The following is a 12155-nucleotide window of genomic DNA, read 5'->3' as shown; positions in this document are numbered from 1 at the left end:
GACTTTGGTTCAATCTCAGATAAGAATGCCACATTAGCACTAATATTTCTATAGTATGATCTTGTTCTAACAGGTTGTGAGGCATCTCCTAAGATTTGAGTTTCAAGGTGATTGGCTAAGATTCTCTTTTCCTTAGGTAGGTCCACAATTTGTTCTTCCTCTTCCCTTGATTCATTATCTATGACTTATTCTTTAGGAGGATTAGAGGATATTTCTATTTGATTTACAATAGGCTCATCTTCATGCAACATCTCTATTTGGGATGGCTCTCTTTCATCAAATGTTACATGGACGGACTCCTCAATAATCAAGGTCCTTCTATTGAATACTCTATATGCATTACTATGTGTTGAGTATCCTACAAATATCCCCTCATCTGTCTTAGGGTCAAATTTATGCAAATTATCCTTGATATTAAGAATGAAACATTTACAACCAAACACTCTAAGGTAATCAAGATTGCTTTTTCTACCTTTCCACATTTCATAGGGAGTCTTTTTAGTTGAGGGCCTCAAATAGACTTATATTCATAATATGACATGTAGTGTTTACGGCTTCGGCCCAAAAATATCTAGGGATGTTACTTTCATTTAACATTGTTCTAGCCATTTCTTGAATAGTTCTATTTCTTCTTTCGGCTACTCCATTTTGTTGAGGTGTTCTAGGTGCAGAAAAGTTATGATAGATTCCATTCTTAGCACAGTATTGTTCAAAATGACAATTCTCAAATTCAGTGCCATAATCACTTCTAATTTGTGCAATTGCAATACCTAGTTCATTTTGTATTCTATTGGCTAATTTAAAAAAACATATCAAAAGATTCATCTTTATGAGCAAGAAATAACACCCAAGTATATCTAGTGAAATCATTAATAATCACATATACATATCTTCTTCCACCAAGGCTACTAGTTTTCATTGGTCCGAAGAGATCCATATGTAATAGCTCAAGTGGATAAGAAGTAGAGACAATGCTCTTAGGTGTTAAAGATGTTTTGATTTTTTTACCCATTTGACATGCTTTACAAATGTGATCTTTGACATTTGGGTAAACCAATCACGGCATCTCTAGATGATATTTTAGAAATTAGTTCCATGCTAGCATGACCTAATCTTCTATGCCATAGCCATGAGTTTTCACCAATGGCGGAAAGACATTTTACATTTTGAGCTTTTAGGTCATCTAAGCTTATGGTGTACACATTTCCATTCCTATTTCCTTTAAATTGGATTTCACCATTCAATTTATTCTCAATTATGCATGTATCATGTTCAAATATAACTCTATGTCCACTATCACATAGTTGACTAATGCTAATCAGGTTATGTGACAAACCATCAACAAGTAAAACATCGTGGATAGGGGATTTAGAGTTACCTATGATTCCTTGACCTATGACTTTCCCTTTCTTATCATCTCCAAAGGTAACTAATCCACCATCCTTGATAGAGAGAGACTCAAAATGAGATAAGTTTCCGGTCATATGTCTTGAGCATCCACTATCAATGTACCACTTGTCTTGCTTGGTTTGGCTCCTCAAGCAGACCTACATTTAGATACTACATTAGTTCATTTCTTAGGAATCCAAACTTTCTTAATCCTAATTTGACTAGTCTCATTCAAAGAACCTTTCTTTACCCACACATACTTAGGATTATTAGCTCCTCAAGGACCGTTTTCCTATGCCAAGCAATTTGTTTAGAGTTAACGTACCTCTATCAAATTTATCAAAAGAAGCATAAAGATCATCATATTTTGCACTTAACTCCTTGTATTCATGTGTCATTTTCTTAATTTCAACATGCAATTTTTTGTTTTCCAAACTAAGTGAATCATTTATTTTTTTAAGCTCATCACTCTCAAAGCTCATGGTCTCATTTTCATTTAAAATGTATTCATGGTCCTTTTGTAACCAACCAAACTCTTTAGTAATGCTAGCAAGAGAGTTTTTAAGAGATTGATTTTTTAACATTTGAGCTTTCAATTCTTTATGCAATTCTTGAAAGGCATCATACAATTCATCATATTTAACATCATTAGAATCATTAACATTGGAGTCTTGTGTTACCTCATTGTCATTTGTAGAGGCCATGAAACACACATTGCAACTTTCTCCTTCCGGTTCATCTTCGGATTCTTCACTCATCTCACGTTCATTCCATGTTGCCGCCATTCCTTTCTTCTTTTCTCTTCTCTTGAAGTTCTCATTTTGTGGAGGCACTTTGTTGAGTGGGCAATCTGGCCTCAAGTGTCCAACCTTCTTGCATTTAAAGCATCTCAGTTGTCCTTCATTTTCTTCTTTCTTTTTGAAGGGTCGAGGAGTTTTTCTCACATTCTTGTTCCTCTTCAAGAATTTGTTGAACTTTCTAGTCATCAAGGCAATCTCCTCATTATCTCCTTCACTTTCTTCTTCGGTACCTGAGTCAACATTCAAAGCAAGTCCTTTTCCCTTTTTGTTTTCGCTTTGGTTCTCATTTGTTTTAAATATCATCTCATGTGTAGTGAGTGATCCTATCAATTCTTCTAGACTTAGTATTGATAAATCTTTAGATTCCGTTATAGCCGTTGATTTTGCTTCCTAAGTCTTTTTAGGTAGTGACCTAAGGACTTTTGCTACTAGTTCTTTGTTTGAAAATTGTTTTCCAAGTCCTTTTAGCCCATTTGTCAAGTTTGAAAACCTAGTATACATTTCCGCTATAGTCTCATTAGGTTGCATTTCAAAGAGTTCATATTCCCTACACATGTAGTTTAATTTGATTCTTTTACTTGATTTGTTCCCTCATGTGTTATCTCTAGAAGATCTCATATTTTATTAGCCGTTTGAAGGTTTGTTACCCTATTAAATTCCTCCGGTGACAAAGCACAAATCAGGGCATTCATAGCCTTAGCATTTACGTTTGAAGCTTGTTGTTCACCTTCGGTCCATTCTTCTAGATCTTTGGTAGGTTCTACATATCCACTTTGAACACTCTTCCAAATTTGAAAATCTTGTTGTAAAAATACTTTCATTCTAGCTTTCCAGTATCCATAGTTAGTTCCATTAAAATAGGGTGGTCTAGTGGTTGATTGTCCTTCTAGCTCTGATACCAAATGAAATCCCAGTTGGGCAACCAAGAGGAGGGTGAATTGGTTGGGTATTAAAATTTCTACTCTTTTAGTATTTCTTTTCAAAAGATTACTAACACTTGTTAATTAGTCTTTGGTTAATAAAGGTTAGCAAAAATAAAAGTAGAGGAATGAACAACCACAAAGCAAATAAGAAAAGGGGAAGAGTAATAGAAGAGATACCACACTAAGATTTATAGTGGTTCAGTCTTATAACTCCAAGACCTACTCCACTCTTCCCAAGTTTGTGTCCTTGAGGGAATCCACTAAAAGTATGATTCTTGGTACAACAAAGAAGGCTCCGCGTCTTCAACACTTGCCCACGAAGATGGGTCCGCGTCTCCGAGCACTCGCCAATTTCAAGGGGTTTAATATTGGTGCCCTTTCCACCTTTACAATGATTTTCAAATTACAATATGTGAATGCCTTCAGTTAAGGCTAATACATCACTTCAATACAAGAAATCTTCTCCAAATGATTTGCAAGTGAGCTTGATGAGAACTTCTCCAATGATGGGATTGCAAGTGAGCTTGGGAGATCTTCAAAGATGTTGAAGGCAAGTGAGCTTGAGTGATTCTTCTTCAACTAGATTGCAAGTAGGCTAAAGGAAATCTTCTTCAAGGTAGATTGCAAGATTTTGGACAAAGAAGAAGAACTTTTTGTAAAGATTGCTTGAAAACTTAAATCACACTTAGGGTTCTTTTCTCAAGCTTGCAAAAATCTTAGAATGATGAAAATAAACTCATATATATAGCCCCTTAGAAGATATAACCGTTGGAGGACATATTGGGCATTTTTGGGTTTTGAAAAATCAAAAAAAGAACCAGCCGCAACTTCCAACAGTCATATTTTCCCGACGCCAGACGTCTGCCCAGACGTCTGGTTGCTTCCAGGGATTAACCAGATGATCGGGCAGACCTCTGCCGCAAGGTCTGGTTTGCAAGTTCACTTATCAAATGAATGAGTTTTTCTCTGAATTTTTGTACACATATGTATTGATATTAGGGAAGATTGTACCAAAATTTAGCTCATTTGAAAACCGTTTGGGTCCCTTTTTGATCCACCAGATGATCGGACCAGACTTCTGCCGCAAGGTCTGGTCTGTAAGTTTGGCTAGTAAATGAATGAGTTTTCTTCCCAAATTTTGTACATATCAAAGTAGGTATGAGATAAAGGTGTGACCAAAATTTCAGCTCAATCGGAAAACATTTGGGTCCCTTCGTGATAGAAAAGCAAATGGTCTTAATTATGGTTTTCAAAGGATGTTTGGATTTTTGCGTTAAAAAACACTTTGGAAACACTTTGAAAATACTTGCAATCTTGTTTAAAAGATGATCTCCATTTGACCTACTCGTGAATAGTCCTCTTGAGTCCGGTGGTTGAATGAACATGCTTATCCTTCCTTGTACATGCTTGTTCTTTGGTCTTTAATTTGACTTAGCTCTTAATGACTCCATCTTGATGTTGATTGCTCTTCTCTAAGGTTCAACTTGATTTGTCTTTGTCATTCTTGGTTGACGGATCTTCACTATGCCTTTGATCACCATGTTCTACCTTGTTGTCGATCTTGGTAATCTAAGTTTCCTGTATGAGCTTATCATGGTAAAATCATTAGTACCAACCTACTTCGATCAATGTGGGTTTGTTGTCATCAAAACAATGAGTAGGGCCACACATGGGAACCCTTGGGCTAACAGTCTTGAAATGGGCTGATTATGATCCTTTGCCAGCTCTTCGATTAGATGATCTATTTCTTCTATTCTTCATAGCAATGGGTCGGCTCTCATCTCTACTCGGCTAGCTGGTCTATTCCTTCTCTCCGTAATGGGATTTGCCACTAAGTCTGAATGACTTTCTGAGCTCTTTCGACGGTGTCAAGATCTCGCCTGTTCTGCACGATCCTCTCTGGCTCGGTGTCTATGCACTGAGCGAGATCGGGATCAGTGACGGGGATGAGGCTCTGTTTGTGCATGTCTTGTTCTGGAGTGATGGACTTGCCTCGAAGAGGAGTGGTGGGTCTGATCACGACGGAGACATACAACCTCTTCCCCTGGGGGCTCAACCTTCCTTGCGGAGGTCGGGAAACTTCTGGAGGATGTTGTTCAGGTACTTGTTGGATCAGGTTCTTGTACTGATCGACAAGGGTTGTCATCTGTTGGGAAAGGATTCGGATTTGCTCAGGTGTAGGAGCTGAAGCGGGAGTTGGATGCTTTGAGCGGGCTAGACTTCGTTCTGTTGTTGTCGGGGAACAACTACTTGTGAAGCAATCCGCCCGTTCTAAGCCATGCGATGTGATTCTGGCTGGACTGTTCGACCAGGGGGTGCTCAATTACTCCTCTGTGTTGCAATTTGTAATGGGACTTGGAACAACTTTTAGTTCGGGTCCCACGGATGGCACCAATCTGTTAGGCCCAAAATCGGTAACAGATGAGGCAGTGACGAAGGAGCTGATCTGGCGGGTCCGACTTGCTGAACCGATTAAGGATTATGTCCTGAACAGAACACAAGGTCAGAAGACCAACCCGGAGTCGTAGCTCCGGACGAGCCCTTCGACAGTCAAGTCAGTAATGGGCACAAAATTGAGAAAACCAAAGCTAGAGATGATGGCATTTTTTTTAGGGATCCCCTTACCTTTAAGCCTTATGGAGATTTTTATAGTGGAGTTTTTGGTATTGGATTACTCTTTTACCCTTGGGGACAGGTGTCAGCCTATTAGTAGATCTAACTTTACCCTTTCCTTCATGCACTTAGACAGGTGCAAGAATTTGGTTAGGCAAGGTTTACACTTGATCTTTCATTTTTTAGGCTGTAATGACCCTATTACCCCTTCTTGGGTGGTGAGCATGTGGGCTTGCCTTGGTGCCACGTGTTGATCCGTGAGTGGGGGATCTTTTCACACCCCATCACTTCCCTTATTTTACTGTCTTAAATTTCTTGTAACCTCTTCCGTTAAATATTCTAAAAATTGTATAAATTATTGCCTTACTTGTAAAATTCTCATATCAGTCGGATATGGGTTTCTTTTTCTTTTTCATGATCTTCCAACCAATGTAATCCCTTCTTTCTTACATATAGCTGTAAAAAGATCATTAGAACTGCATTGTATGTTACAAAAGATATCATGTTTGTGCCATTTTCTAACACTTCTTTACGGTCATCCAGTTCAAAGGAAGCATCATTTTCTGCTGAAGGGATGTAATTCATGAAAAGAAATGAAATTCCATCTTTGAAAGCTGAGAAAATGGGCCTAAATTGCCAGATTTGAGATTAAAAGCAGAAGCAGACATGTCAGTTTGTTCAGAAGCTTTCATCATCACCTCCATCCATTATAAAGGAACCAAATCAGACAAAAGCTTCTACCAAAACTGCTTTTTTAATTTCAGGCACCCAGGAATCTCCAGCCCCTTGTCATTATTCTTGCAGAAATAGAATGATTAGTGGCTACAAGAACTAGAAAAGCCCAAACAAAAAATGGCAAGAGAAAACAAAAAAAGAAATCAAAACTACAAAGGGTTTTCATATTTCTATTTTTATACTCCAATTCTTGTATTTTTCATATAAGCATTTTTGTCCCTCCCCTGTTTACCTGTGACTACAGATATCCAAGAGCTTCTTTCTCCCTTCCACAATCTCATCAAAAAAATCATCAAGCTGCCCAACAATACTTTCACTACCAGATTTCAAAATCCCAAACCAACCCTTCAAATTCTCAACCCTCTCACGAATCCCTCCACCCTCCGATTCGCGTTCTGTTAAACTACCCTGGATTCTCCTCTCCATCTCTGATCTCATTTCATCCAATCCAATCCTTGCCCTCCGAAACTCGTACAACAAAATCCCCGGCCTTCCATCAATCCTACTAATCTCCGCAGAAACCTTCTGCTGTAATCTCGCGGTCGACACCATGAACGCAGACCCAAAAATCAAACCACCTTCGAAACCATGGTGAAAGCCCGATTCGGGCCAACAACAGACTAATCCCCACATTAAGATCATAAGAAGAAAAGAACTGACATTCCTCATCGCATAGAGAACACCCCTGAAACCATTGAATCCATTTAGTTTGGATTCCATAGAGACCTTCTCGTCAAATCTAAGCGACAGGGGTTCGATTCTTGTCTCCATCAATCCTCTGTTCTCTTCTTCCAATCCCACAGCTTCTCTATTGCATCCCAAAATCGCTCTCATGACCTGTTTCATCAGTATAAAAATAGAAATTTGTTAATAAAGAGAATTTTTCGGCCTGGTAGCTCAAGGCATAGCTCAAGGCACAGACCTAAGTCATGAAACAATCCTCAAGGACCAACTAAACAAACACACACTCACACCAAAAATAAATAAATGAAAATAAAAAACAAATACTCTGCAGAGAAGAGAACAAGAAATACTAAAAAGAATCATGGACATGATGGACCTGACGGGAGAGTTGGGGGCTTGGATTGCTGTGGCCATCGAGGGAAGAGGTGATATGGGCTCCGGTAGAATAGTAATTCTCCATGCCGGAGATGCCCGATTTGATGACATGACAGGCCTCCCAAAGTTTGGAGCTTTCGTCCATGTATTCGTCTAGCCATTTCTCGCCCACGGGCAAATGAAGCTTTTGAACCAAGTGGGTGAGTTGGGTATGGAAGGAGCGAAGAAGGGAGAGAACCCGTTGAAGGAATTGAATGGACATGAAATTAGTGGAGTTGAAAGACCGTTCGAGATCGTCAAGGCTCCGTGTTAAGAAAGAGTAGAAGCCATTAACAGAGGTGGAGGAAGGATCCATGGAACAAGACAGAATGAAAAAGAATAAGATAAAAGAGAGATTTTGACTTGGTTAAGAAGGAAGAAGAGTTTGGTGTGGCTAAAGGGAATGACTTAAAAGCTCGAATTTCGATGTGAAAAGGATAGTTGGGGGCAATGATGGGTGTTTCCTATTGAGGGGAAAGGATGATTGGAATCTGCTATTTTCATTTGGTAATGGCAGAATGAGAAGCAATTCAAGAAAAACCTTCTTTTCTTTTCACCTTTATTTCATTTTCTTGACAGTGAAAGAGAAAAAAGAAAAATAGGATTTGTAGTGGTGTCTTCTTCTTCTTTCTTCTTCCTCTGTGAGATGCTGTTTCTTTGATGATGATGTGTTTGCTAACTCCTGCTGTTTTTCAAGTCAGAGTTTGTATTTGTAGGAGGGTGGGATTGGGAATAGGATGAAAAGAAATTCACACTCGGTAAAAGTAGACTATTGACTAGAATTCCGGGAAACTGTTCTAATTTGATTCTTTTGCCTCTTTTTAGTGCCTCGAGCAACTTGCTGATTTTTTTGTATTGAAATTTGTTCTTCTTTCTAGATATTTAACTTTATTTTATCTTTGATTCAAGGAAATGAATGATGGGTTCCTTGTATATAGATTTGTATTATCTATGTACAATTCAAATCTTCTTTTTAGGTTATTCTTTTTTCATTTTTCTCTTATTTTTAGTAATTTTATTTTATTTTATTAAGGTTGCTGTTGTTCTTGGTGGGGAACTACGAAAAATCTACTCATTTGTTTAATTTTTAACTTTTATTGTGGACTGCTCGTGGGGTTTTGGAGAATGGGATACTTGGGAGAATGTTGGTCTTTTGAGACTTCATTGGAAAGTCACTAATCCGTGTTCTTTTTAATTTTTCTTTCATTTATGACATGGCTTTTCTCTCCTGGAAAAGCAGGGGCCGAGAAATCTGGTTTGCAAAATTGCCTAGCAAATCCCTATATATATATATATATATATATATATATATATATATATATATATATATATATATATATATATATATATATATATATATGGAAAGTGATTGTGAGCGGCTCCTCATATAAGCTTATATGAGCGGCCCCTCATATAAGCTTATATGAGGTGACCGCTAAAAACATGGTGGGCCCACATTTCTGAGGTGATCCGAACCGGTCATTTGATAGGCCCTGACATAGATAGGGGGTGCCCAAAAACTCAGCTCCATAGGATCATCCTAACCCTTCGTACTGTGGAGGTGAAAGAGGGGAAATTGGACGGGTAAGTGGGCAAATTTATACCCATCCATTTCCCCCTCTTTCACCTCCATAGTTCTAAGGGTTGGGATGATCCTATGAAGCTGATTTTTTGGGCACCCCTTATCTATGTCAGGGCCTATCAAATGACCAGTTCGGATCACCCCAGAAATGTGGGCCCGCCATGTTTTTAGCGGTCACCTCATATAAGCTTATATGAGGGGCCGCTCACAATCACTTTCCCCTATATATATATATATATATATATATATATATATATATATGAGGAATGCTAAACGTAAGGGGCACCCTTCAATTTAGCATTCCTTGTATATAGCTTTGATCAGCCTCGGTGTCGGCTTAGTTGTTGGAGAGCAAGTGGGATCACCTCACCTGCTAAAGTCACATCTTATCAAGGGCCCATTTGGCCTATGTTTGAAGCGGCAAGGAGACCCAATGGTGCCCAGTTTGGTGCATTGCAAGGATGCATGTTTTGAGTTATGCGATCGTACGATTCTTAGACCAATTTGGTGTTCTATCTTGTCTATGTCTACAATTGATATTGTTGGTTTCTGAGTGTTTAAGATGGTTGTTTCCACACACCTCTCTAATGAAAACCGCCAAAGTCAAAATGAGGGGTTGTATCCATTGCTAACAAAACAAAACAAAATTCAAGGACACTGCATATATAGAATGGTCGATGGACGTGAAAAAATTCATTCATGTGTGGGCTTCTGGCCTTCACCAAAGACAGGTGGGGATAACTAGTCCTACGCTGATGCAGCCAATATATCTCTTCTCCGAACCAACATGTGTTTACATGATTCTTTTGTGTATATATTCCCAATCCCCATTTCATAAATTTTCTAAAAAATCGGGAAGAAAAAAATATTTTTTATGAAAATTTGTTTGTTCATTCCAACTACATATCATATTCATTACTACTCTATCTTCCGAGGAACCCTGTTTAAATCATTTTGGTGAATTAGCTCCAGTTGCCTTATTAATTTGATTATCTCATTTGAGAGAAATTATATGGTGAACGTGCATGTAGATCGGTATATATTAGTGGTATGACAGAAGTACCATCCTTGATATTTGATCGAACAGCAACGCCTTAAAAAGGGCACTGCTGTTGGATCAAATATCAAGGGTGGTACCGCCAGTAACGATCTACATGAAACTCTTCATGTGGAATCAGATACGTGGAATTCCTATTTGATATATCTGTCCGGTATTTTACGTTTCTTTTTACCCTCTTAGTTTGATTGCAACCCCCGACCGTAGTTTTGTGCATTAGGCCGACATCAAATGGCCCCACAGAGAGGGAGTTGTGGTCAAATGAATAGAAAGAGAGAAACTTTGAGTCTCGTTGGCCTATGTTAAAGAGGAAGAAAGATATCAATAAAGGGGTTCTTTAGTGTTATTAGAATGTGGTCCAAGGGAAAGCAATAGGCACCAACATAGCCCTTTTGATCATATTTTAAAAGAGTAGGGCCAAAAGAAAAGAAAGGCAGTTAATGTGAGCCCAGGAAAGCAAGAAACACCAAATTGGTATAAGATGGTGTATAATAAACACTAAAAGGTAATTTTAGTTTTTGTATTGTAATCTTCGGCCCCATTGGAGCGGCTAAAGACACGGCCATCTTCCAAAGGAGTGTTAGAGGCAGAGAGGAGAAAAGAGAGTCGGTGGAATGTTTGCTTGAAGCATTACGTGGGTTGCATCTAAGTGGAATGCTAACACGTTGCCTCCAGCCCCGATGATGCCGACTAGATTCCGAGCTGTGTTAGAGCTCACCATATCCAAATGAAGGAGATTTCAAAGGAAGTCAATGAGAAAATAAGAGGTTATGGGCTTTAGCCCATATGGGCCCAAACACCTGGACCATTATCTATGAGCTTATATTTGAAGATATACCCAACAATCTCCTCCTTATGTTCTACATATAGCACGATCCATAGATAGAAAGTGTGATGTTCAAACAATATATTGAACTATCCACATCACATTATCATAAAAGATCTGTAATCCAACTGAAAAACACAAATACTTTTATGAACAAACAAGAATTTTATATACAATAAACTCAACCAAAATGAAGTTTCATATATACATGAACCTCACTGATCTCAGAAAAATTTATACATGGGGTATGATTCTCATCAAGATCCAAAATAAAGTTTCACATATAAGTGAACTCTATACACATACTGAAAGAAGGCACTCAGTCTTTACAACTTTAGAAGATTTACTCATCAAGTAAGTCATCTTCATCAAAGTCAAAATTAAGATGCGCTCCTCCTTTTTCGCCAATCCATGTGAATTACCACAATATGGATTTCATGAGAATGAATCCAACCATTTGTGTAAAACATAAATGACACACATGAATGGCTGAAAAAGTATCAGTATCACTCTCACCATAAGCATCATTGTCAAGTTTCAATAAAGAACAAGACCAAAATAGCTTGTTTTGCAAAGAACCATTCATTATAATTTTCAATAAAGAACAAGACCAAAAATTGATTTCTTTTGCAAACAACCATTTCATGTTTTCATAAAATGTTAAGTCATCTTATCCATATTTGAGTCAAGTTGAATCATCAAGTGTGGAATGTTCAACCCTTCCAAAACAGGCTAACCAAGTTTGAGTTAAATTGTATCATCAAATGTGGAATGTACAACCTATCTCAAAAGAGGGTATATCATCAAATGTGGAATGATATACAACAACTTTAAACATAAATGAAAACATATCAAGTGCTTATCTAGGGCCATACAAGGAATATTCGAAAAATTCAAATTAACATGGAGAATGTAGATTAAGTCCATAATCTGGATAATATAAGTTAAGTCTTTTCTATAAAGGCTTAAACTTAATTTTCCTCTATCTTTACAGATTTTAATCCCATTTCCTTTACAATTTTGAATGTTCGAGCTTTATTCAATCCTTTTGTGAGAGCATCTGCCGTATTATCCTTCGATCTCACATCAATCAAAGTGATAATCCCGTGTTCAATGAGATAATTCAGCATGG

General features: G+C 38.0%; 1 protein-coding gene across 1 annotated transcript; it reads right to left on the bottom strand.

Moving 5' to 3' along the window:
• Positions 1 to 6357: 6357 nt before the first annotated feature.
• On the bottom strand, positions 6358 to 8228 carry LOC143859541 (uncharacterized). Its single transcript, XM_077370220.1, has 2 exons — positions 7521 to 8228; positions 6358 to 7297 (listed from the first exon to the last, which is right to left on the bottom strand). Exons 1-2 carry the CDS (start codon positions 7872 to 7874, stop codon positions 6689 to 6691), a joined length of 963 nt encoding a protein of 320 aa, XP_077226335.1. The 5' UTR covers positions 7875 to 8228; the 3' UTR covers positions 6358 to 6688.
• Positions 8229 to 12155: the final 3927 nt, after the last annotated feature.

The sequence above is a fragment of the Tasmannia lanceolata genome, unplaced genomic scaffold (assembly GCF_043159265.1).
Source record: "Tasmannia lanceolata isolate RefF3 unplaced genomic scaffold, GAP_Taslan_0.1 ptg000031l, whole genome shotgun sequence".
Taxonomy (NCBI): domain Eukaryota; kingdom Viridiplantae; phylum Streptophyta; class Magnoliopsida; order Canellales; family Winteraceae; genus Tasmannia; species Tasmannia lanceolata.
This window is presented reverse-complemented; position numbering and strand designations above follow the sequence as displayed.